General features: G+C 45.0%; 1 protein-coding gene across 7 annotated transcripts in view; it reads left to right on the top strand.

Annotated features, from left to right (window-relative positions):
• Nucleotides 1-24,105, top strand: part of MGA (MAX dimerization protein MGA) — a 53,855-nt gene continuing 29,750 nt past the window's right edge. For 5 of the 7 annotated variants that reach the window (XM_072337674.1, XM_072337673.1, XM_072337670.1 and 2 more), the window contains exons 1-9: nucleotides 1-283; nucleotides 9,434-10,572; nucleotides 15,207-16,128; nucleotides 16,439-16,523; nucleotides 16,667-16,762; nucleotides 19,854-19,982; nucleotides 21,096-21,194; nucleotides 22,094-22,743; nucleotides 23,370-23,727. In XM_072337674.1, coding sequence (XP_072193775.1) covers nucleotides 9,512-10,572; nucleotides 15,207-16,128; nucleotides 16,439-16,523; nucleotides 16,667-16,762; nucleotides 19,854-19,982; nucleotides 21,096-21,194; nucleotides 22,094-22,743; nucleotides 23,370-23,727 — 3,400 coding nt within the window. In that variant the 5' untranslated portion in view covers nucleotides 1-283; nucleotides 9,434-9,511. Of the gene's footprint in view, nucleotides 284-6,836; nucleotides 6,946-8,411; nucleotides 8,461-9,433; nucleotides 10,573-15,206; nucleotides 16,129-16,438; nucleotides 16,524-16,666; nucleotides 16,763-19,853; nucleotides 19,983-21,095; nucleotides 21,195-22,093; nucleotides 22,744-23,369; nucleotides 23,728-24,105 lie in introns of those variants that run through there. The other 2 variants (XM_072337671.1, XM_072337672.1) reach the window with 2 other exon arrangements.

The raw sequence follows: 24,105 nt of genomic DNA, 5'->3' as shown, positions 1-24,105 counted from the left end.
CGGGCGTCGCGAAGCTGCTTTGCCGCGGTCGCCGCCGGCCGCGCTCTCCACCCCCCCCCCGCCCGGAGCACGGGAGCGCCGAGCCGAGCCGCCTCCCGCCCGGCGGGGAGGAAAGCGAGAGGAAGGAAAAACGGGAGCGTCCCACGTGATGGGCCGCCGCGGCCAATGAAGACGGCAGGAGGGTGCGCGTGGCAGGCGAAGGCCGCAGGAGCTGCGAGCGGGGCGCGTGGGCCGGGCCGGCGGTCGGCGCCCCGCGGCACCTGGGAGCGGCGGCTGGAGGCAGGTAGGAGCCGGCCGGCCGCGGGAGCCGCCCGGGAGCAACCCCCCCCCGCTCCGAACCTCTCCCGGGTTTGAAGTTTTATTCGAGGAGGTGGCGTGAGGTGTGCGCGTCACGTGAGCGCGGCCGCCCAATCACACGTGCGCGCTCGCTCCCCTTCGGCCGTGAGGGCCGCGTTTGAGGCGAAGGGGCCGCGGGGCGGCGGCGCTCGGGAGCGGCGGTGCTCGGGCCGCCGTCCGACCCTCCCCTCCCGCCCCGCGCCCTCCGGGGCCGCGGACGGCGGGGTTGGGGGTGACGGCGGCCGCCTGTCACGTGACGAGGGGAGGGCGGGTTATTAGCCCCGAGCGGCCCCCGCGTCCGGAAAGGGTCGGCGTGAGGCCCGGCCCCGAGCGGCTGCCGCCTCCCGGGGCTATCTCGCTCCCAGGGACCGTCCCTCGGCGGGGGCGTGGCCGGCGTTGCCCGTCACCCGGGGCCGGGCCGCGGGACGCTCCCGCCATCTGCCGACCGCGCGGCGCTGCAGATCGCGGCGGAGAGGAGGGGTTGCGGCGGCCGTGGGGCTTCGCGGCCTCTCCCGCTGCCCCTTGGCGGCGCGCTCCGGGGCGGGGCGTAACGGCTGCGCCGAGCGGCTGGCGGCGCGCGTGCGCTCGGGCACGTCCCGTGCGGCGGCCGTTGGTGCCGGGCGGGGCGGCTCTCCACCTCCCCCCGCTCCCCGTCCCGCTCTGCTTCCGGCCTTCACACGGGGCCGCGCGGTAAACAAACGCCGCGCTTTCTCTGAAGGACGCTGGGCGGGCGCTGCGGCTCTCGGCGGTTGCCGGCGTTGTCGATCGGAAGTTTAAAACCGAGCTGGAAAACGATAACGTGAGCTCAGCTCGTGGCCGGTAGGCGTGAGGATTAGAGGGTGTTTCTTCAGTCTAGCAAACGGAGAGGCTTTCAGCGATGCAGTCTGAGCTTTGCACCTCGCTTCTAAAGATTTCAGAGCCCGTGCGCTCTCGCTATCCCGCTGTCAGCACACGGCATCGCGTTGCCCTCAGCCCTGTGTGGCAGCATCACCTGAAGCCCTGAAGATCTGAAGGTTGTGACCCAGTTGCTGTTACAGGAATACTGGTGGTTGTGCTGATTTATTGGCTGTTGCAGTGCAGTGCTTGCTGCTGGTATGGTGTGCTCTGCCTGCCCCTAGGGTATTGTCAGAAATGAAGACAGGTATTAAAGAAAAACTTGGAACCCATTGCCAGCATTTGGTACTTCAGTTGGTGTTAATCCTATATATTGTAACTTCGAAGAGGGACGGGACTTCTGTGGTACTTACAGTTGGATGGATGAGAGCCATGGATGACTGTAGCAACACTTGATTTGAGAAGAGTGGTCCTGAAAGTTATGTCTTTTCCTGACTTCCTTTGCTATATTTTTCTATGATGCTGAGAACATCCTCAACTGAAGATTTTAGTTTGTGACAAACATTCTTCGTGGTGTGTCCATACAGGGACTGAGGTCCATCAAAATGGTGTTGTGTGTGTTGATTAGGGCCATCATTGCATGGGAGGAAGCACAAGGCGTTGTTTTATTCTTTGAATGTCAGTAGTTGAAGTAATGGTATATGGAAAAAATAAAGCAACCATTGAGTATATGAGTTGTGAGCATATCAATGACTCTTTGATACAGTACGGAAAGTAATGAAAGTGCATGATTTTAAATAATGAAATAACAACATGCCACAAATATCTGTACAGGTAGAGCACCATAGTGGCTTGAAGTGAGCACTGATTTTTCTCCTAATCCTCTCACCAGTGTCGTACTCCATATAAATGGGTTGTATATTTCCATTCTGTTGCCTTCAGTATTCGGGAACATCTCTTGCTGTACCAAAAAGTTATAATTCTTTAGAAGGTGTGAATATTGTGCACTTTGCATTGTGTCATTAATGCTGTTCAAGCAGTGAGTTTATGGGGGACAGCAAGTTGTGATGTGCATGGCACAGTACTGCTGGAGGACAGTTGGAGTGGGCACTTCCAACCTTCCCAAAATGTTTGTCTGCAGAATAGAAACTTGGTTTTCTACTGGGACGCAGCTGATGGTTTATGAAACATCTTCTGAACTGCAGAATGGCTTGGGTTGGAAGGGACCTCATGGATCAACAGGTTCCAACCCCACTGCTTCAAGTACTCCTAGATCAGATTGCCCAGCGCCCCATCCAGCCTGGCCTTGAAAACTTGCAGGGTTAGGACACCCACCACCACTCCGGGCAGCCCATTCCAGCACTTCACCTCTCTTGTCCCTGATATCTAATCTAAATCTCCCTTCCTTTAGTTTGCAACCATTTCTCCTTGTCCTGTCACTGTCTACCCATGTAAAAAGCTGACTTCCCTCCCGTTTATAGGCTCCCAGCAGACTTCTCGCTGGTTTTATCTTTTTATTTATTTTTTAGTACTCTGTAACAGTCAGTTTCTCAATGTTTGCTTTTTTAAATCATACACTTAAGCTAAATTCTACCATCATACCTGTAATCTTCTTGACATGAAATTATACTTTCGCACTGTAGCTGAAGGAACGTTTTATGCTACTTCATTTATAAATAAAATGGTGTAAAATACTGGGATCTGTTGCCTAAGCATGGGAGGTCTAAAGGTGTCCAATGTACTACAAGGTGTGTACAGCAAACATATAGCTCTGGCAGGCCCAAACCCTTCTGGAGAAGCAATGGGAGGCCAGTAGGACATGTAATGGCATGGAAAGTGGGACTAGATATTTTGGTATAGGCAGTTACTCCACTTGCAGTTTGAGAATTAACAGACTTTCTTGTGGTTTGATACTGTGTTAATCATTCTCCCAGGAGGCAGAACATTGACTAGAGAAAGTGGTTGTTTGTATTTTAACCCTTCTAGCATACGTTCTATTGTAGCATACACTACTTACTACTTATAGCATGACTAAGTATCTAGGTCTTGTCAATCTTTTCTATGGCCATACCTTGGGACTTCATTTAGTTGTCACGGCTACTTGGTCTTAGTGCTAACAAACTTGTGTGCTAGGGCTGCTGGTTTCCTTTTGCTGTCAGTGTGTTACATCATCACACTTGGTTTGGGTGGCTGTAGTTTTAGCCAGTTTCAGCTCCTGTCACTAATAGCTAGTGAATTTGAGAGCTGAAAGCCTCCTTCGTGCTTGAGTAGTGCTCCAGCAGCAGTGCCTTTCACGTACTGTATATGAAAGTATGTTGTATGACAGAAGTCTCATGTTGCATCTCTGCTTGTGGTCTTTATATTCAAACTGAAGAGGTAATTGCTGACAAAAGGCAAATGCAGTCAGCACCTCTTTTATATATTATGCAGGTTTGCGACCATTATGCACTGTGCTTAAGATTGGTTGATCTCCCAGATATGGATCCTTAGCAAAGCCTAGACCAGCAGCCAGAGGTCTGTTACAGAGCTCTTTTTTGAGCTAAGTTATGAATGGGAGTATCTGAAAAGCTCTGGTTTTCACTACAGCTCTGCTGGCAGTCTCTGTGGACTGCAGGTTGGTGGAAATTTTCTATCTTTGTTACTTGTAACATGTAGGCTTAGAATTGGTACTTTGTGCTGGCAGGCATTACTGAAAGAGTGAGTACAGTTTACTTGATGCTGCTGGGAAATACAGCTGTGAGGACTGTAATTCATGCTTTCAAGGCACTGCAGAACAGGAAATAAGTCTGAAAGAGGCACATGGTGGGTGAGGGTGCTACTTGGTAGTGAACATGTGACCTTACCAGGTACCATAAGGTGACTCTGCTGATTGTGAAGGGCAGTACTCAGGTGGTGAAGACCAATACATTTCTATGCCGCCGGTTGATGTCTAGCACAAATGAAGCCTTAAAGCTGTCGTTTTCACTGGTCAAAATAGGATGCACTTTGCTGCAATGCTCCTGTCCCTTGACAGCTATAAACTGCTCAGAACATGGTTATCTATGCTGGTGAGAAGCAGTAGAGCTGCTGTGCTTTTACAGGTGAATTTGCTCTGTTGATCAACTAGAGGTTCCACTTCTGTTCCAGGCAAGGATCAGTGCACGAGTCGGGTCAAATGGTAGCAAAATCCCTGGCAGTACCAACAGTCCCCGTTTCAGCTTTTCTTATTGTTTCTGGAAGACGTGCTGCTGGGCCATGCATGTGGCCATTTTTGCTCCTCAGCTCATTGCAGCTTCTCTTACTGGCATACATGGCTCGGTTGATGACCACTAGATCTGATATATGTACGGTATGCACATTTTTAATCAAGATAACTGTACAGAGTTAACTTCTGCTTTGGAGCTAGATCTGCACAACAGTGGCCATTCCGTTCAGCTTCCTAGATGTGCTTTGGTCTTGCACAGAAGATGCAATCTGTACATTCCATCTTCTCTCATGGTGGGTGATGCACAACTGCAAATTCATTTGCTGTGTTGCAGAGTCGGGAATGCTGGATGCACTTATTTCATAACCCAACAAACTATTTGTAGCATGCTTAACAGCGATAAAACATGGCTTGGTGGTTTTACCATCAAGTTATACCTTTAATAGCGCTCTTCTGTGCGTTGCTCTCCTGAGGTGGTTCCACCTAAATGCTCACTGGTGTTTGGAGTGTGTTGAAGGTTACACAGATGTCTGTCAGAAGGGTGCGTGGAGACTGTGGGTGAGACCGAGGTGGAGAAGGAAGGGCAGGAGGAAAGAAACATCCAGAAGGATGAGAATGGGATAGTAGGGAGATGGTAGAAAAGTATTAGAGAGGACTGGTGACAGCAGCTGGGATTCAAGTACACCCCATATAGGGATTGCTAGTCCAGCCAGTTGATTGACACGTTTACAAATTGAGTTACATGAACTGCCTATAGACTGGGTTGCTTTTTTGATTCATTCCTTGTCCTCAGTTCTCGTTTGCTCTATGAAATACAAAAGCACGTGGCTGCTAGCCTTGGCTTCTTCATACGCTGACATATTTTAGAACCTTTTGAACAAGAACTATCTCACGCCATTTCAGAGAATGGCTGAACGTGACCCTTAAGCAGAAGAACACCAGCTCTGTGATTTCCATGTCTTCTTCGGGCTAGTTCCTCTGCTTCTCTTTTCTCTCCCTGCTCCCACAAGGTGCTGCTGGCAGTGGATGTGTTGGTCCCCACCCTGCTCCGCCCCCAGCCATATCTGCTATAAGCACTGAAAGCCTCCCTCCTGCCTCCGTGCCTCCCCGTTGGGAACTGCTGCAAGCAGAGCAGAAGCACTACCTGAAATTCTTTCTGACTTTCAGAATGTTGCGTTTAAGCAGTTTCTCTGTGCATTTTTTTGTTTCTAGTTGAAAGAAGTACTGTACAGACACCCGTGTGTTAGTGTTTTGACGCATGCTTTTCAAGTGCCTGTAAAACTTACGGCCTTTTGTTATGTGCTTCTGGGAGGATCTCTTCTACAATCAGCTTCTGCAGCCTAGAAACCTCTACAGGGGTTGAGGCCCTTGTAGTGTGGCTCCTTGCACCCGTCTTCTGCGTCCTGACAGCAGTGGCACAGCTGTGTTGAGTAACTGAGGGTGTCCTTACAGAAGCTGCAGCCACAACAGGGCTGGGGCTGCTGGAGGCTGAAGCTTGATGTGAGCCTGACAGCCTGGCATTCCAGTTATCTGTGCCTCCACAGAGGAGATGCAAGTGAACATCCTGACAGACGGGGAGAGGAGTAGAGGGGTTCACACAGCTGTGTGCCGTCAGCCATACACTTTATATGTGCAATTCCTGTATGTTTGGGATGCTTCAATGAGCTTATTCTCAAAGCACCTGGTTTAGCAAACATGCTTTCCTCGACCAGTCCAAAGGACGGTCGAGCCCTGCTTGCCCAGACGCAGAGAACTGTGACAGATGAGGGCTATGCTGAGCCTCCTTCCATTCCCTGCCGGGTTTGCCGACGTACCGCAGCACACCGGCTCTCCCGGCACGGTTTCCGGGTGCTGTCTGAACTCTGGGGGTGCTCGTGGTGCCGTGAGGTTTGCTCTGCTCAACCGCTGCAGGAGGATCGGGCCGCAGGCCGCTCCCGGCTCCAGGAATGGCTCCTCCGGGCCGCTCCCGCGAGCCGCGGCGTGCCGTCGGGGCGGGCCGCCCTGCGGGATGGGGGCTCCCTGCGGGCTGAGGGCTCGCGTTCTCCCGGGGAAGCACCGAGGGAGGGATGGAAGCGGCGCGGCCGCCCGAAGGCCGGGGCGCGCCGTCACCGCCGCCTCTGCCCTCGCTGGGCGCGGCCGGCGCCGCCCCGCGGCCGTCGTGCGCCAGCTCGGGCCGCGTCCCAGCCGCCGCGGGGGGCCCCGGGCCGGTCCCGTGACCGGAGGCGGGGCCGGGCAGCCCGCGGGGGGGAGCGGGGCGGGCGGGCGCTTCGTCCGCGCCCCGGGGCGGAGGCGGCGCGGGGCTTCGAAGGCGGCGGGGACCGCGGGCGGCGCGGAGATGCGCGCGGGGCGGCGTCGATCCCGCTCCCGTTCCAGAAGCTTCGCGGCGCGGCGCCGCGCGGTGCGGGGCCGGGCCCGGCGCGGGCACGTGACGGGCAGGCGGGAGGGAGGGAGGGGGGCGTGAGCGGGCGGTGCGCCTGCGCGCGTTGCGGCGTGATGACGTCAGCGCGGTGCGCACGCACGTTGTTCCCAGCTGGCGGACACACGGTCCGCGTGAAGAGAAAGGGAGCGGGGGGCCGGCGCCTCGCCGCACGGTAACTGCCGCACGGTAACTACCGCTCGGCGGCGGCGTCGCCCGGGCGCCGCGCTCGCAGCGCCCGTTCTCCGCGCGCTGCCTTCCTCCGCGCTTCCCGCCCCAACTGCGAAAATTAACACCCGGCGCACCACGAGGCGCTCGGGCCGGGCCTTGCCGTGCGGTGCGGGCCGCTTCCGGCGGTGACGCGAGGCGCCGCTTCGGGGCCGCCGCGCCGCGGGGCAGTCGCCGCTTCGGGAGCGCCCGCAAAGTCACGCGTCCTCCGCCTCGTCCGCACATCGCCGAGCCGCTGAGGAGCAGCCTGGGCGCCTCGCGGGCCCCGCTACCGCTACCGGCCGAGCCCGGCCGGGGCCGCCGCGCGCGGGCGGACGCTTCCCGGAAAGGCGCGGGCGGCTCCCGGTGGCGTCCAGCTTCTCCCGTGCCGGGGCTTCCGGCGGGGGCCGTCCGGCGCGGGGGAGGCGGGGCGGCAGTGACGAGCGCTCGGCCGTGCCGCGCCGCACCTGCCCCGATCGGGGCGCCCGCCTTCCGGCCCGGCGGGCGGCGTTGAACGGCAGCGCCGCGCGTGCGGTGCCTGCTGCTATTGGAGCTGGCGCGGCGCTCCCGTCGGCAGCGCGGCGGCGGTGCGTGCCGTGCCGTGCCTTGTCCCGCCGCCCGTTGCCGCCTGCGGCACGAGAAGCGCGCGCGGAACGCCCTGCCCGGGAGCGCTGCCTGCGGTGGCCTCGGCCGCTTCTCTCGGCAGCGAGGAGTCTCGTGACCGAGCTCTTGCGTTTTGCACGTTTGCCTTCCCGCACGTTTTAAAGCTGCTCGCGATGTTTTTGCTCGGTTTGCTGACCAATGAAGGGCCGGCTTTCAATCATGAGGTTTGCACACAACTGAAAAGTAGCTGAAGCTGGGTACAACCGGGGCTTCCACAAGTACACGGAGCTCCCCGTTATAATGAAAGTGGCTACTGTGTCAGACCGAGCGTAAGAATGTGTGTGAAATAGTGCTGGGAATAGATGGTGCTGGTACCGAATTGATTGCCCATAATTGCACCGCAACCACAAACATCCCAGGCAGATCCAGTACCGGGAGCACTGCGTACCCCACAACTGACTGAAATAGCACAGTGGTGTTAAATACTGCAGAACGGAACGGTGACTCCGGAGCCTCTTGTATACGTTGTATTTTGGCTGAATGCATGGCTGGCATGTTCTTGAAGCAAGCTGAAAGCCAGTCTTTTGTGAATCTTTTACCAAGTGCAGAATCTCTTTAATAAGCTGGTGTAGTTTTGCAGTAAGGTGAAGTCTGTAAGTGTGTGGGAAGTCATGCAGCTTTGAATGCAATTGCGTTCTTGTGATGGCTCTTCTTTGTTCTAGACCCTCTTCAGTAGTCTTATGTGGGGAAGTATTTCTTTTCTCTGAGTAAAACTGGCAGCCGGGTCTTGTAACTTTGCAGTTTCCAAAACCTGTGCAGAACATTTTTTCCTCTCCAACTTACGTATGAAGTTCTGAATAGTGAAGTTGGAAGGGTTGAGGTAGGTCTCTTGTATTCCTTCATTGTTGAGAACATTCCTCATGGGGTTGGTGAATGTTGCCTGTCTTCTGAGTTTTTAAGTGATGCCCCACAGACACGTGGTAGCTGCTTTGCACGGGTTAACTCCAGGTGGTGGTTTCCCTCCAGCTATAAAAATTGACTGGTTCGTTGAATGTGATGTTCCGTGTATAATAATAATAGTACTGATGCTTTCTTGCTTAATTATTTAGATAATTTAGAAGAGAGATAGCTAATGTTGCTCTGGTGCTTTCCATTCTACATCTTACCTTGGCCGATTTGCCCTTTTGGGGGGGCTAGATTGCCTACTTTGTTGGCAAGCTTTTCCATTCAGACTGCTTTTTTCTCCCTTCCGTTCTTTGTCTCTGTCTTGGACAGGCTTTTCTAAAAACTTGGGTTAATGGGGAGGGAGGGGATCTCCAAGAAATCCCACCTGCACAGACTTTTCCATTACAGAAACGTGAAGGATTTTTTTTCCTCCTCCTTTTCATTTTTGAGAAATTCTGGACCTCTGAGACCTGTTTCTGAGGAGAGCGAAGCGGCTTTTTCCTTTGTGTGAGAAATGTGCCATCCCCTCTTCTGAAAACTTCTGCACCTTTTGCTAAGTGCTGTTTCTTCAGTAGATGACCTGAAGTGTTAAACCAGTATCAGCCCAAAGGGCACTTTGATGCATTAAGCAAAGCAACAAGTGTCCTTATGGCAAGGCATTAAATGAAAGTGATTTGTAAGGGTGTTGTAACCCACATCTGTAAGAATGGAGTTATGTATGCGCTAACAGCCTTGATTTGTTGTGTCCTAATTGTGCTTGGTTTTGTGTAGTACTGTTTATATTTCAATTTTTAAAGTGCAGAACTGTTCAAAAATAACAACCTTGAGAGATGCTAAAACCTCCTTATGAGAGGGAATGTATTTCAGGAAGTTTAACTGAATTTACTTTTTTATTTGATCTTTTTCAGAATGGTGAATACATGCAGATGATTATCAGAATTGTGTAGAATTTGTTTTTTACCTGAGAACTTCCAGAACTGCTCATCATGGAGAAGCAGCAGATTGTGTTGGCTAACCGGGATGGTGGGACAGTGTCTAGTACGGCACCTGCCTTTTTTGTTATCTTGAAACAACAGCAGGGGAACGGCAAAGCTGACCAAGGAATCCTAGTGGCCAACCGTGACGCTTGTGCTCTGGCCAGTAGCGTATTAATGCCAGTAAAACCCAAAATCAAGACCTGCCTCCCAGCTGACTGTGTCTCGGGGGGCATCACCGTCACCCTAGACAACAACAGTATGTGGAATGAGTTCTACCATCGCAACACAGAGATGATTCTGACGAAGCAGGGGAGGCGCATGTTCCCATACTGCCGATACTGGATTACAGGTCTGGATGCCAGCCAGAAGTACATCCTGGTCATGGACATCTCCCCCGTGGACAATCATCGATACAAATGGAATGGCCGCTGGTGGGAGCCCAGTGGGAAGGCAGAGCCCCATGTTCTTGGACGAGTGTTTATTCATCCAGAGTCACCTTCCACTGGCCAGTACTGGATGCACCAGCCGGTATCTTTCTACAAACTCAAACTTACCAACAATACTTTAGACCAGGAGGGTCATATCATCTTACATTCTATGCACCGCTATCTGCCACGGCTTCACTTGGTTCCTGCGGACAAAGCCACAGAAGTCATTCAGCTCAATGGCCCAGATGTCCATACGTTTACCTTTCCACAGACAGAGTTCTTTGCAGTTACAGCCTATCAGAATATTCAGATTACCCAGTTGAAAATAGATTACAATCCTTTTGCTAAGGGATTCAGAGACGATGGCTTGAATAGTCGACCTCAGCGCGATGTGAAACAAAACAATAGCTTTGAACTGGAAGAAAGTAATGTTTTTAGCTCAGCCAGCATTCGTAGTTGCCCTGCTGAAGTTGACACGTTAGAATTACATCGGAGAATAGATTCTTCGTTCATTGGCCAGAACTCATCAGACGTGAATCCAGAAAAAGAATCCTTTAATGCAGAACAAGACTTTGTAGGTTTCCTGGACGCTGGCCTGCCTTCCGGTGATATGCCAAAGCTGAAACAAGAAGTCACTGAGAGGTGAGTTAGCATTCTGTTTTTATAATAAATACCTGTTGAGTGAGGTATTTGGTAAAGCATCGTATAGTGAGATGCTTAGTAGGCAGATGTGTGGATAAAGTTTGTTAATCTGAAATGGTGGAACACTTATTGTTGAAAGCTTTTCCTTCCTTTGGACAATCATTCAGCAGTTTGAACTTTCTCATGTATCTGAGGAGTCTAAGAGTTTGGTGGTTTTTGTATGTTGCCGTAACTGCCTTTTTAAAGAAATGCTGAGGGAGTCTTTTTAACTCTTGTGGTATTTAGAAGCCTAAATTTAGTTGTTTTGAATTTTAAAGAGAGCACATTTTTTTTTAAGAGTTGCTCATCACCACAACAGTCTTATCTCTGTTTCTTCATTTTTCATTAGTGAATGAGTGAGGACGTGTGAGGACGGTGTGTGTCTGGACTGGCTATGTGTAGTACTTACTCCAAGGTGGCTGTTTTGTCAGTAACAACTTGTGTGAATTCTTCCCTTCCTCAAGGGAGATTGAAGCATCCCACCTTTCAGTATTTCAGTACTTAAACTGCCAAAAAATCAGTATCAGAAGCAACCTTGTGTAAATGAGCACTGAGACATTATTTAACTACACATAACTACTGTGTCAAGTAACTAGGATATCGGGATGATGTTAACTGTGTAATTCAAGCTCACTTCCTAGAAGGAAAAAAAATGTGTTACTTACAATGTAATTGTAGCTTGCTTCAAAGGCTGTATTACATTTGGTGTGTTTAGAGAGGGTAAAGATTAGCTTGGCTGTTCTTTCCTTGGAGGGATGATCTTCTTGCCTTTTGAGTAACTGCAAAACCTTGAATTGCAAAGTTCTCCATTTTGACTTTCTGATTGTGACTAGTCCTAAGACTACTCCAGTTGCTGTGGGATTTAGAGTGTCCTAGATTATGCAGTAATTTCCAGTAGCAGCATATTAGAGAGAATGTCTCCTGTACTTCTTAGATTCTCCAAAAATGTGAATTCTAGAGAAAGTCATTCTGATTATAGATCAGCACTTACATAACTGTGCAGATTGTAAGTAAAAGAGTACGTCTCTGAAAGTAACTACTGACAAGTTTGAAAATGTTCTTTGTCTTACAACTGATATTTTCCCTCTCTTTGGAGTCAGTTCCTGTTGCAAAAGCTTAAAGTTTTGTTCATGGTCACATTGTTCATTTGCTTTGTCTGAAGAGCGTCATTGAAACAAACAATGTGGAGAGATGTTTCAACTGAATAGCTTCTGCAGTTTTGTTTTTTTTCCCTCTCTCCTGTTCCCTTTATTTCCCAAAGGATAAAAACGGTAGTGCTGAAAGTGCATACAGTACCTGACCCACTATATTTGGGGCTGTTTTAGAATGATTTTCTCTGTTTCTTTTCTCCCTTTTGAGTAATTTTAGTGACTCAAACCTTACTGAAGAACAGCTCACTTGAGTCAACAGGCTTTGTCTCTTCTGGTCCAGTGTGTATTAGATGCCTTCTCCAGTTTCACTTCTAGGTCAGTTCACTTCTGAAGTGTTCTTAAAGCTGCTTATAAAGGGAGAATCCCTAAAGGGTTTTTCTCTGTTCTGTGTTAGGAAATATTAATAATTTTATTCATAAATATTTCTTACAGTCCTAAAACAGCCTCCAAAATTAGTCCAGCTTTTTGTTCTGTGTTCTGTAATCTGTGCAGAACAGCCAAATTCTGTACTTGGAAATAAAAAATTATCTCACCCAAGGAAGAGCAAAACTCTTTATTTGTGTGTCAAGTTGTTCAGGACATTGGTTCTTTTTTTCCCTTCAAATCTGCTTACAGAGTTGTCATGCCACGCATCAGCCTTTCAAGGACAGTGTTTGGTTGAGTGGTATCCTCCTATATCAAACTTTATCAAAGTGTTAACATTTACATGTTGATATCTGTTATTTCCCCATAGATAGTATTACCTATAAATTGATGGGTACTGTCTTGCCTCTAGACAGGGTAGTGATTTTGGCTGGCTTTAGATTTGTGCATGAGTTAGAAACTGGGAGCTGCTGCTCTCAGGTAATGCATCCAACGTTCCTAGTGCTATAGTGTAGAATGTTTATCACAGTTGTGCTTAGTTTTGCTGACTGGAAGGTTTCCTTTGCTTCAAGTGGAACTCCATAAGAGGGTGCATGCAGCTGAGAACAATTTGAGTCTTGAATAGTTACTGCACTTGGAAATAAATATTCTTATTATACCAGGTAGTGTTTTTCATCAAACGCTTTTGAAATATGCTTCTTTTTATTGAGTGTATTGTAAGAAAAGCAAATCTTTAGTTTCAGTTGTGGGCATTCCTAAGTGGATGTTTATACCTGCAACCACTCAAATGTTGGGAGTATGGAGGGAATCACAAGCAAAAGAGAGCGGTTCCTAAGTCTTACAGGCTGCTGCAGCCTTTTCCCTTCCAAGGTCTTTTGAAGTTTTTGGTTCAGAAATAGAAATACTGTGGGAGTTTTGGATGCTCCCGCAGGCCTCCTTTTCTAAGTTAGCGCTGTGTTTAGTCTGAAAGTTTGCTTTTCTTTCCCTCCTTGTGCTGTAGTAATAATAAAAAGCAAAAGAAATGAGAACAACACTACAAAGAAGCTTGTTTATTGTTGTCTGTGAAGTTGATAATTGCTTTAGAATTGAAAATATTTGGACAAATATGTGATCTTTTTTGTGTACACACATGGATGATACCTCACTTGTCACCGTCTGGCTCATAGCTGTAATAGGAAGAGGAAAGTGGCATTTGTGCCTAGGAAATTGATTCTTACAGCAGAGCTTTGTTGCTGTCCAAATCCCTCGCAGACTGGTATTCCTTAGCTTGAGGAGTGTGTCTTGCAGTGGGTAAGGAAAGATGTCTGGAGAAGTCCAGACTTTGGCTTTCAATTGGAAACAGTAGAATTTGAATGAGATGTTTATTCTTGGCCAGCAAGATGGTTAGATTTTATTTGTCTCTTCGTTTTAGAGAATTTCAGATAGCATATCAGATCTCCTTAATAGCATTAATTTTAACTGTGGATTTGCTGTGCTGAATGAACCTGTGTCTTTAGTGTGACAGGACTTTGAGTTGCCTGTCACCTCTAGGCATATTAGCTTAGAATTTCTCTTGCTCCTTGAAGAAGAAAGGCTTTTTAATCTTGCATTTGACATTCTTTGTGAAATGAATGTTAGGAACTTGCTTATAGAAAACTCAGTGGCTGGAGATGGTAGACAAAACAAGGTTCTCCTGCAGCACTACTGTTACCTAAGTAGGCGCATTTTTTGCTTCAAGCTTAATTCTGGTTACTCAGTGTGTCCCAGTAGGTTCTCTAGATAGGCTTTGTCTTCCTCCTAGGAACTTTATTCGTAAGCGTATAAATCTGCATCCTTGTTTTACACCACAGTCTTTATTTGTGAGCTGCTCCAAGTCATGACTGGTGTGTTCCAGGTTTTCACCTTTAACTGTGCCCCAAGTCTACACAAGGCTGAAGCAAGCTCTTCCTTCTCCCTGTCCCTTTATCAGTCCAGGATTCAACTAAGAATAGTCATTTTTTGAGAGGAAAAAGTATACAGGGAGAACATGCTCAGTGTTTGTACATATCACCTGTATAAACTGCACTAAAATATCCCTATATAGGGTATATGTTACAAAAGCCATTGCACTATTGAAATTGTTAACATTAACAAAATTTAACACAAGTACTGATTCTGAACATTTTAGTAATTACATAATACTAATATAACTTTTATATTTTAATATACTTTATATAATGTTGTGTAATACTTATGAAGAGTATATTAGAATAGCATTCAATATGCTTACTAATGGACTTCTGTTACTTTCTGAGTTTCATTCTACACTTGAAATTCTTGTTTTGTATTTTGAGTGTTTTCTTACGATGAGAAGCCAGTTTTTGAAGTTCTTACCAGAACTGCTGACTGTAGTTCCCTGACTGATATGCCTGTACCTCAAAGAAGCCCAGCATTTGGGAGTGTGACTGGCTGTCCATAGCATGGTGTGTAACATTCTGATTAGGTCAGTACTCCATCTGAGGGGAAGATGGTGCACAGTTGAATAGATTGTTAACGTTCTGTAATTGTTTTGGAACAACAGTTTCATTTAGGAATGGTTCTTGTGTGGCTTCAGGATGAATTAATTAAAATTTTGATTAAATGTTTTGAACTGAAGTATATTAAGCATTTATTTAGCTTCTCGTTTGCAAATAAAATGGCTTTTACTAAAGTGACAGGTAGATATTTGGTAAACGGAGACCAGTTCTAAGCATTTAAAATGTGAACACTTTGCATCAGTTCATGTTATGTCTCAAGTAGGAAAACTGCAAGTGTTATCCCAATATTACCAGGGAAGGAAATGATGCTGCTGCCTTCTTAGGAGAAGCTGTATTGTCTTCAATGATGGCAGATGGTGGGAATTTTGGGGGTTTTTTTGGTTTTTTTTTTTGGTTGTTTGTTTTTGAATGATTGCTACTTAAAACGTGAGCTTGTAAATGACAGCTTATTTAGCCAGCTCAAGTCTTGGAGCATTTTGGGAGCTCTTTACAATGTATAACAGAGGGTTCTAGGAGGTGACAATGTTTTGGCAAAGCTGGAGATTTTTACAAAGATTTGTTGTGGTTTTTTTTTCCCCCTGCCCAGCCCCATTGCTAGCAGTTATGAGAGCAGCTCCCGAGTGGCATCCCCATTGGACCCCAATGGACAGTTCAATGTAGTCATTAAAGAGGAACCTGCTGATGATTATGACTATGAGGCAAATATTTGCACACAAGGAGTAAGTGTGAAACAGGAAGACACAGATGAAGAAACTGATGAATATTCTAACACTGATGATGATGATGGTCCTGTCCTACAAAAATGCCTGAGGAGATACAGTGAAGCAGATAGAAATGATGGAGACTTCAAGTCTAGGAAGCGTGTACTATCCAGTCCTTCAGGTGTGGCCAAGGCAAAAATGTTAAAATTGGATAGTGGGAAGATGCCTGTGGTCTATTTGGAACCTTGTGCAGTTACAAAGAGTACGGTGAAGATATCTGAGCTGCCACAGACCATGCTGTCCTCTTGCAAGAAAGACAAATCCTCTTTGAATGCAGTACTGGATTCTTTGCCTGTCTGTTTTGAAAATCACAAAGGTTCTTACTCAGACACAGCCTCTATTACTGAGGAGATATCTATGAAAAAAATGCCTCCTGGAAATAAACTGGCACAGAAATATTCCTCAGTTAAAGAGGCCCAATGGATTCTCTCTAAATCACCTAATTTTAATCTTAGGAGCTCCATTAGTGACAAAGAGATTGGTGGAAGAAAAAAAACCGGAGTACTGAAGAATTCTGCGTCCCTGAAAGGCTCTGGTAGCAGTCAAAACTCGCTATCATCAGGTACCACTAAAAGAGGAAGGCCACGGAAACTGAAAATCTCCAAGGCTGGTCGGCCACCAAAAGGTATAGGGAAACATGTAATAGCAAGCAAGAACAGCCCTATGGGGCCTGGGAGTATCCTTCCAGATGTTAAGCCAGACCTTGAAGATGTTGATGGCGTCCTTTTTGTGTCCTTTGCATCAAAGGTAATACCAAACTGTTTTGAATTAAATTCAGCCTGTTTTTACTTAGATGCTGAAGGTGTATTTCCATTTAAACTGAATTTTGAAGTGTGTAACCACCTCAGTTCTGTCATTATCTTGTCCCGAAGTTAATCATAGCATTGTCTTACTTAATGACTTCTGGAGAAGTAGTGGGATGTAGGGTTCTGTATAAGATAAAGCATTCTTGTTTGTTAGTTTGTATTTTGAATATTTCAGTGATACGTGATGTGACTTAGTTTACAACTAAGGCAGTTTTTTGAGGTATATTATTCAAGGCTCTTTATGTACGTAGGAAGCTCTTGACATTCACACTGTTGATAGAGCTGGAGAAGAATCACAGAATCTTCAGGCTCCCTTGTTGACTACAAATGATCCAGGTAATTTTGGGTTGGTTTTTTTTTTTTTGTGAGTGGATATTCCCTGTGGTAAGGGAATTTAAAAAGGCATGTTGGAAAATTAAATATTTAAGTCATTTTTTGGCACATGAAATATCTTTTATACTTCTTATATTTTTGAGAAGATTGTCAGGCGAGAATACAAGTTCTGGAAAAGGAGTTGATGGAAGAGCTGAAAACACTGAGGCATAAGCAAGTAATACATCCTAGTCTGCAGGAAGGTAAGTGTGCAGCGTATGTATTGTTACACCTCGTATATTATACTTGATCTTAACTGAGTCAATAATTTCCTACTGGATTTAAAACTATGTCTGCCTAATACAGTTGGCATCTGATTTTGGTTACTTTTTGTAGACAAATGTTATTGAAAAATGTACGCCTTTGTATGCACAAATAGGAGAATATGAAAGGAAAACCATAACTGCGGTTGGTTTCTCTCTTGCTACTTGTGGCAATGTCACAAAATCTAAGGTATTTTATGCAGGGTGTTTGTTTTGTTTTGTGGTTTGTTTGTTTGTTGAGACTTCCAAAGTAGTTTCAGCCAGCCAGTAACAGTATTTTTGTTTCCATACATTCGTGTTGCAAACCAGAAGGGGTGGATGGGAGTAAGGGATTACTCCCAAATCTCTTACAGCAAAGTAAGAGGGTTTGTGTTATTTTATGTTGCCTGTGTAGAAGATGCTGAGACTTTAGGACTTGCCTGTTTTGTGGTGAGTTGATCTTTGTAGAGGGCAGATGGAGCTAGGAATGGAGAAATGTTTAAATTGGATTACTTTTCATATGTTTAAGTCTGATTGTCTGAGTTGCTGTAGATTCAGCACTAGCCACATAGAAAGGCCCAGCAACATACTTCTATCTTGTGTTCAGGTAGGAGAAAGATCACTTAGTCCAATGCCTCTGCTGTGGGCAGGGACACCTCCTGGTAGCACAGGTAGCCCGTAGCACTATGCAGGTTAGTCTAGGGGATAACCATCAGGGATGGGGTATAGAATAGAACAGAATCTGTCGAGTTGGAAGGGACCTTTAAATGGTCATGTAGTCCAACTGCCCTGCAATGAATAGGGATGTCCAGGTCTAGATGAGGTTGCACAGAGCCTGATCCACCTTCACCTTGGAGGTCTCCAGGGATGGGGCATCCACCACCTCCCTGAGCAGCGTGTTCCAGTTCCTCACCACCTTCACTGTAAAATACCTTTTTCTTATATACAACCTAATCTACCCTCTGTAACCTTGAAACTGTTTCTCTTTGTTTCTATCACCACAGACCCTGCTTAAGAGTCTGTCCCCTTCTTTTCTGTAGCTCGCCTTTAGATAATAAAAGGCTGCTATCAGGTCATCTCGCAGCCTTCTCATCTCCAGGCTGAACCGCCCCAGCTCTCTCAGCCTGTCCTTATAGGAGAGGTGTTCCATCCCTTGGATGGTTTTTGTGGCCCTCCTCTGGGTGTGTTCCAACAGGTCTGTGTCTCTCCTGTACAGAGGATTCCACATTGCTGGCTCAAGTCCAGCTTGCCATCCGCTGGTATCCCTGGATCTTTTTTGAGAGGACCTCACTCAGCTTTTCACCCCCCAGCTTGTATTGCTAATCCACAGCTTCTCTGGTAGTGGTGAATTCTCAGCACTGTGGAGACTAGCATTCGGATAAAGAATGGATTGCAACGTGCATTTGAAGAGGTGATTGTGAAGATTTTATAGGCAGTGGGACTGCAGGAAGGAGATGATTCTGAAAGATGGGAATTCAGCTTCAGCATGTTAGGAAGAGAGCTCCTATTAGAGTACTGCATTGCTATGGAGAGCCTTTTCTGTCTGAACTTATTCAAATCCCTTGTCACGTTCCTGAAAATGAAAGCACTGCTGTCTGGCATCATGCTTCAGAGAAACTTGTTACGGGGGGAGTTCTTAATTTGCTACTGTTTGACTGCAGCAACTGAACTTAGCAGTGCACTGGAGATGATGAGGAATTGATAGAAGTGATAGTTTACCTGTCATGTTTAGTGATGCCCGTACAGACATGTTTGTTCTCTTCAGACTGTGTTCTGAAAGCAACACAATAATTCAAATACAGTGTCATGAAGAGTAAACTGTTGCTCTTTCCTTTTTACTTTAAAATCACTTTGAAAAAATAAATAGCTGTTGTCCTGACATTTGGCAGTTGATGTGTTTTTATACAAAATGCTACATCGCCTTACTTGTCGTGCTCATCTTTGCCATGTAGATTTAAGGATTGTATCTCATTAGACTGTCTTTGGTTAAGGTGTTCTTTTAATAGCCTCATCTGAGATTTGCTCTGCATCTATTGTTTTTAGGCTGCCAGTTACCAAGTGACTGTGCTTGCTAATTGTAAAGATAAATGCGTACTGCCAACAAAAGGTTTTTGCTCTATGCGCAGGTACAACTTCATCTGTCTTGAGCATTATCAAGTCATACATTTTTATTTCAAATCTTGCATACTTAACACTGATTTTCAGACTTTGGCAGCAGCATTTGTAGGTTTCTCTTGCAAAACAAAACAAAACAAAAAAAGAACCAGAAAAGAAAAAACAAAACAACAAAGCAAATATTCTCTATTCCAGACTGAGCTGAGTTGGATAACCATAAATTCTTTCATTCACTGAACAGTAATTCTGCTAGCTTTTTTTGCTTTCCTCATTGTTTCTGTATCCTTATCTGATTTGCTAATTCATAAAGACACCTTTTGTGGCTAAGTAAGTCTTTCCAGCTAACTATTTGGGGGAGGTAAGGAAGATGTTAACAAGCAGTACAGTGTCTGAGGCAGTGCCATTCAGCAAAGCTGACTGTTTTGTTTCATTTTAGCCATAGAATCATGGAATCACATCCCTGCTTTAAAAAAAAAAATAAATAAAAGGAAAAAGGAAGGAGAGTTGATTTATTGCATAGTAACAAGATGGCTGGCTAGCTAATTTCAGGCTTATCTGTAACAAGAGTTATGGGGGACTGGGAAAGACCCATGGAGAGATCATGAGAGAGCTGAATACAGCTTTATTGTGGAAATGAATAGAACACTTGACATTCTGATTGCTAAAATTCTGCAGAGACTTCAGTAGCAGTCAAAAAAAGTATCAAGTCATTCAATTTTCTTCCTATTTTTATCTCCCTAAAATACTCTTTAGTTCATAACTATGAAGATCCATTGTAAGTAACAGTTACTAATGTTTTTTTTTTTTCAGAACTCTTAAAACATGGATGAATGCTAGAAAAGTCTGTATGTAATGTGAAACTTGATTGTTTTAATAAACATTCTTACTTTTCTCCTTCACATCTTGCTGTATTGATGCTGATAATTGCTTCCTGCAGTGGGATTGAAGTTAAATTCTGTGGATCCAACAATGAGCATTGACTTGAAATACTTGGGGGTGCAGCTTCCCCTTTCCTACACAAATTATTCTTTGTGGAGCTATCCAGGAACAAACCCCAATTCTCCAGGTGAGTGGAATATGAATCTGCTGAGATTGAAAGTATTACATTGTATTGTTGATCAGAGGGATTCGGGGTGTGTTGCTGTTCAGAGGTAGTATTCTTTTCATTAGGGCAGGGATATCCAACTTTCCAAAAGCCCATAAACAAAACACTATAAAAAGCATTTAACATTATATTTGATTGTTTTTTTTTGTTTTTTTGTTTTCCCACAAAACTGTTGATGGAATATGCTTGTAAAATTACTATTTCTTGTGTTAATTTATTTGGTATCCCAACGAATGCAGTTTCTCTTTAAAACATGACTGATTCTACTACTGGTAAAATACTGTATTTTTTTTAACAGTAAACTTGTTTGCTAAACAAAGCACAGGGTGGCTAATTCCAGCGTCTCTCTTGCTTCAGTATTCTGACAGCTGTTGTTTTCTCCTTGTACTCTTTGGATCTGGTGAAGAGGCAGTCCTTGTGTCCCAGACCTGCCTACGCCACAAAAGAGGCACATTCAATTCAGAGCACCCTAGTCCAGCTCTGTGTCAAGGGCAATTGCTTCTAGACTAGCAATATATAAAACAGCTACAAAGGACCCTGTTAATATATCCACATTACACTTCAGCACTCAGAGATCATAGATCATTTGACAGAGCTGTCACTGTTTAACTTTTGTGATTATTCCATCTGTGTGCTTCACAGATATTCTGCTGAATTTGACAGAACAGCAAACATTAAATGTAGTTTCTACAAGTCACTCAAATTCATTGGCTAAACCGGGGATGAGAAGCTCAACTTACTTTCCCCACTCAGCTCAAAACTTATTTGTCCCATTTTAGCCTATTTGCATTTTGAAAGCAACTGCTTGCATTATTGCTAAGGGAAGAAGGGTGAAACTGAAGAGGAGAGGATATTTTATGTATGGGATAGAGGAATGCATAGTTACATGATAACTGTCCTGGATGCCTGGCTTTGTTATTTATTCCCTTAATTAGGAAAAAAAAAAAGGCATCTTATTCTGTCTTCTGATCTATAAGAGTGCCTGCATCTCTGAAAATAAGTAAACAATGCACTAGGATATTTATAACAATCAATCTTGATTTACAAACTGAGGCTGGCTTTCTTCTTTTCCAGATACTGGATTTCCTTTTGTTTCCAGAACAGGAAAGACAAATGATTTCAGGAAGATCAAAGGCTGGCGAGGGAAGCTTCATGGTGCTTCTAGAAATGAAGGTAGAAAAAACAGAATGGGATTAAAATAAAAGCGATGAGTGCAGTTATTTCCAAGATCTTTTTCTTTACCTTGGAGAGACGCTGCAATTCAGTTATAGTGTGTGTTTTAATGAGAGGTTTATTTTTGTTTTGGGACTTTCTTGTATATTGCTGCTACTTCCATGAACAGCCAAGAATGAGAGCTTATGAGGGGATAAGAGAAACTGAAAATAATAAAAAGAACAGAATCAACAAAAAGCGTATTCTGTTTTACACAGAAGGTTTCAGTGACAATGAAAGTGGTATTAGTTTTGGTTATGTTCGTCAGTTCTGGTTTAACCAGGGGAGCAGTGTGCTAACTCCAGATTTCTGTTGCCCTAGAGACTTCAAAGTGATTTTCTTTTAGATTGGATGTATTTTTAACTCCAGATAGGTGAATACTTCTACATATAAAACTCCTTGCCCTGCCTCAGAGAGAAATGAGTATTCGGCAGTTTGCCAGGTCATGTTTGGAAATTAGGTGAAATATTTCTGTTGTACTTTCTGCACTTGAATACAGTATTGTGTTGGGGTATTACAGATTTATTCTGCTGTTGCCAGATACATGTGGGATACATATTTAGGGCAAACGAAAGTAAGCTGCACAGAAGCACTGACTGTTGAAGACTTTCTCTTTTTGTGAATGTACATGCTTGTAAAATTTCTACATAAAGAGTTGTTCAGACTGCTGGCTGGGCTTGAGATTGAGTTATATTTGATATTTGTGTGTTGTATTCTTAAAGTAATTACATACATCTTTAAAGAAGTATTTACTGTTTAATTGTAGTAAGATTTAAACATATGTATATATATATATATATAAGATAAGCCTGTCGGCGTGCTTTCCCAGGGGCCAGGTAAAATGCTCTTCATTTATTTAGGTGGAAGTTCAGAAGGTTCCTTGAAGAATCGCTCAGCATTCTGCAGTGACAAGCTGGATGAGTACCTGGAAAATGAAGGAAAGCTGATGGAAACGAGTATGGGATTCTCTTCTAGCACGTCCACTTCCCCTGTGGTCTATCAGCTTCCCACCAAGAGCACTAGCTATGTGCGAACACTAGACAGTGTTTTGAAGAAACAATCTACCGTAATTCCATCCACATCTCACACCTTCAAGCCTGCTTCTCTGTCATCTACCTCTAGGAAGACAAGGACTCAAAACAGACAGACGTCTTCAAACAGTAGAGGGAGATCATCCTACAAGCCTATACTGCCTTCACCTTTTCCTGCCAAGCAGAAACAGAACTTTTCAGCATCAGTGGAAAAGGCTGCTAAGTCTCTCTCAAGTAGCAGTTCGACTAACCAAGCAGATGGTCTCCCGATGCCAAATCTGGATGAAAGCATACTGCCAAAACAAATAAGTTTGCGCCATGCGCCACAACAGCACCAAGCAGCTCGTCCGCCAGGTTTGTCTAAATCTCAAGTGAAGCTAATGGACTTGGAAGACTGTGCTCTCTGGGATGGCAAACCACGAACCTACATTACAGAAGAACGAGCAGATATCTCTCTGGCTACCCTGCTTACAGCTCAGGTACATAGCACTATTTTTCTTTCTGTCTTTCAGTACTGTTGCTTTTTCAATAGTCTGTAGTTATTGAAGTTGCCTGTAGATGCAGAAAATAAGACTGAGGCTACTTATGAACATGGCAAAACATGATCTTCCTTTGTGTTGTAGCCTTTGTATTGGAAGTTCAGATCTGCTGTCTTAACAAACAGTATGTGAAAATACTAACTGCATTAATAACGTTAATTATGAATGATCTCAATTTCCCCATTAAAAGCTGATGGACACAGTTGCTATTCCATAACTGCATCTCCTTACTATTTGACACTTCTTTTTTTCAGTAGGGCTAACTAAAGAAACAAAACAGACATCGTGTAACTTTGTTGTCAGCTGATAAACTCTTTTGCTTTCTTCATCGCCCACTTCTTAGGGAGGCTGTTTAGCTGTCTTAAATTGCATCTCAGAATATTAAAATATAAACTCCCCTCTATTGTATTTTTTTCCATACGTGTGACAAATTTTCATAGATAACCAGACCATGTAGTAGGAGGGAGTTATTATTCTGAATGAGCTTGGAATAGCAATTTCACTTGCACTTGATTTCATCTTGCTAAAATTTTAAGTGTATATCTTACTATCTAAAACTTTTTCAGGCTTCTCTCAAAAACAAACCTATCCATAAAATGATACGACGACGAGCACCTCCTTGCAATAATGATTTCTGTCGACTTGGTTGTATATGTGCCAGTCTAGCACTGGAAAAACGTCAGCCTACTCACTGCCGCAGACCAGACTGTATGTTTGGGTGTACTTGCCTGAAGAGAAAAGTACTGGTGGTGAAGGGGGGGTCAAAACACAAGAAAATACTAAAAAAGGCTGTGCGTGGAAATCTTGTGTTCTGTGGATCACAAGAAGAACAGCAAGAAGATGAAGATGTAGAAGAAGAAGCTGTTGGAGAAGAAGATGAGATGAAGCAGAAAGACAAGAGGAAAAGAAAAAAGGTGGAATACAGTGAGTATTGCTGGGTAAAAAGTAATTTCTTAAATGTCTCTGAAATCAGCTGTCTGGCCAGGAAACTTTCTTAGGTTCTAGTAGGGATATCATTACTAAATTCAGAAATGGGAATGAGAATATATTAATATAACTGAGTGGCAGGTAATCACACCTTTTCCCTTTAACTAACTCCTACCTATTACAGCCTTTTTTTTTTGCATCACTCAGGTGTTTATCTTGCTCAAATAGATCGTTTCTTTTTGGTAATTTTCACCCTCTCTGAATTCTCTGAATATCTTCAGAGACTAAAGATATGAGATAATTACTGCTATGGCTCTTGGTAATCTTTACTGTCTTCTGTTCTTTCTCTTCCTCTTACCAAGTAAGCATCTGGAG

Source organism: Excalfactoria chinensis, chromosome 5, assembly GCF_039878825.1.
Source record: "Excalfactoria chinensis isolate bCotChi1 chromosome 5, bCotChi1.hap2, whole genome shotgun sequence".
Classification (NCBI taxonomy): domain Eukaryota; kingdom Metazoa; phylum Chordata; class Aves; order Galliformes; family Phasianidae; genus Excalfactoria; species Excalfactoria chinensis.
Note: the sequence above shows the minus strand (reverse complement) of the source record. Positions and strands in the feature narration are given on the sequence as shown.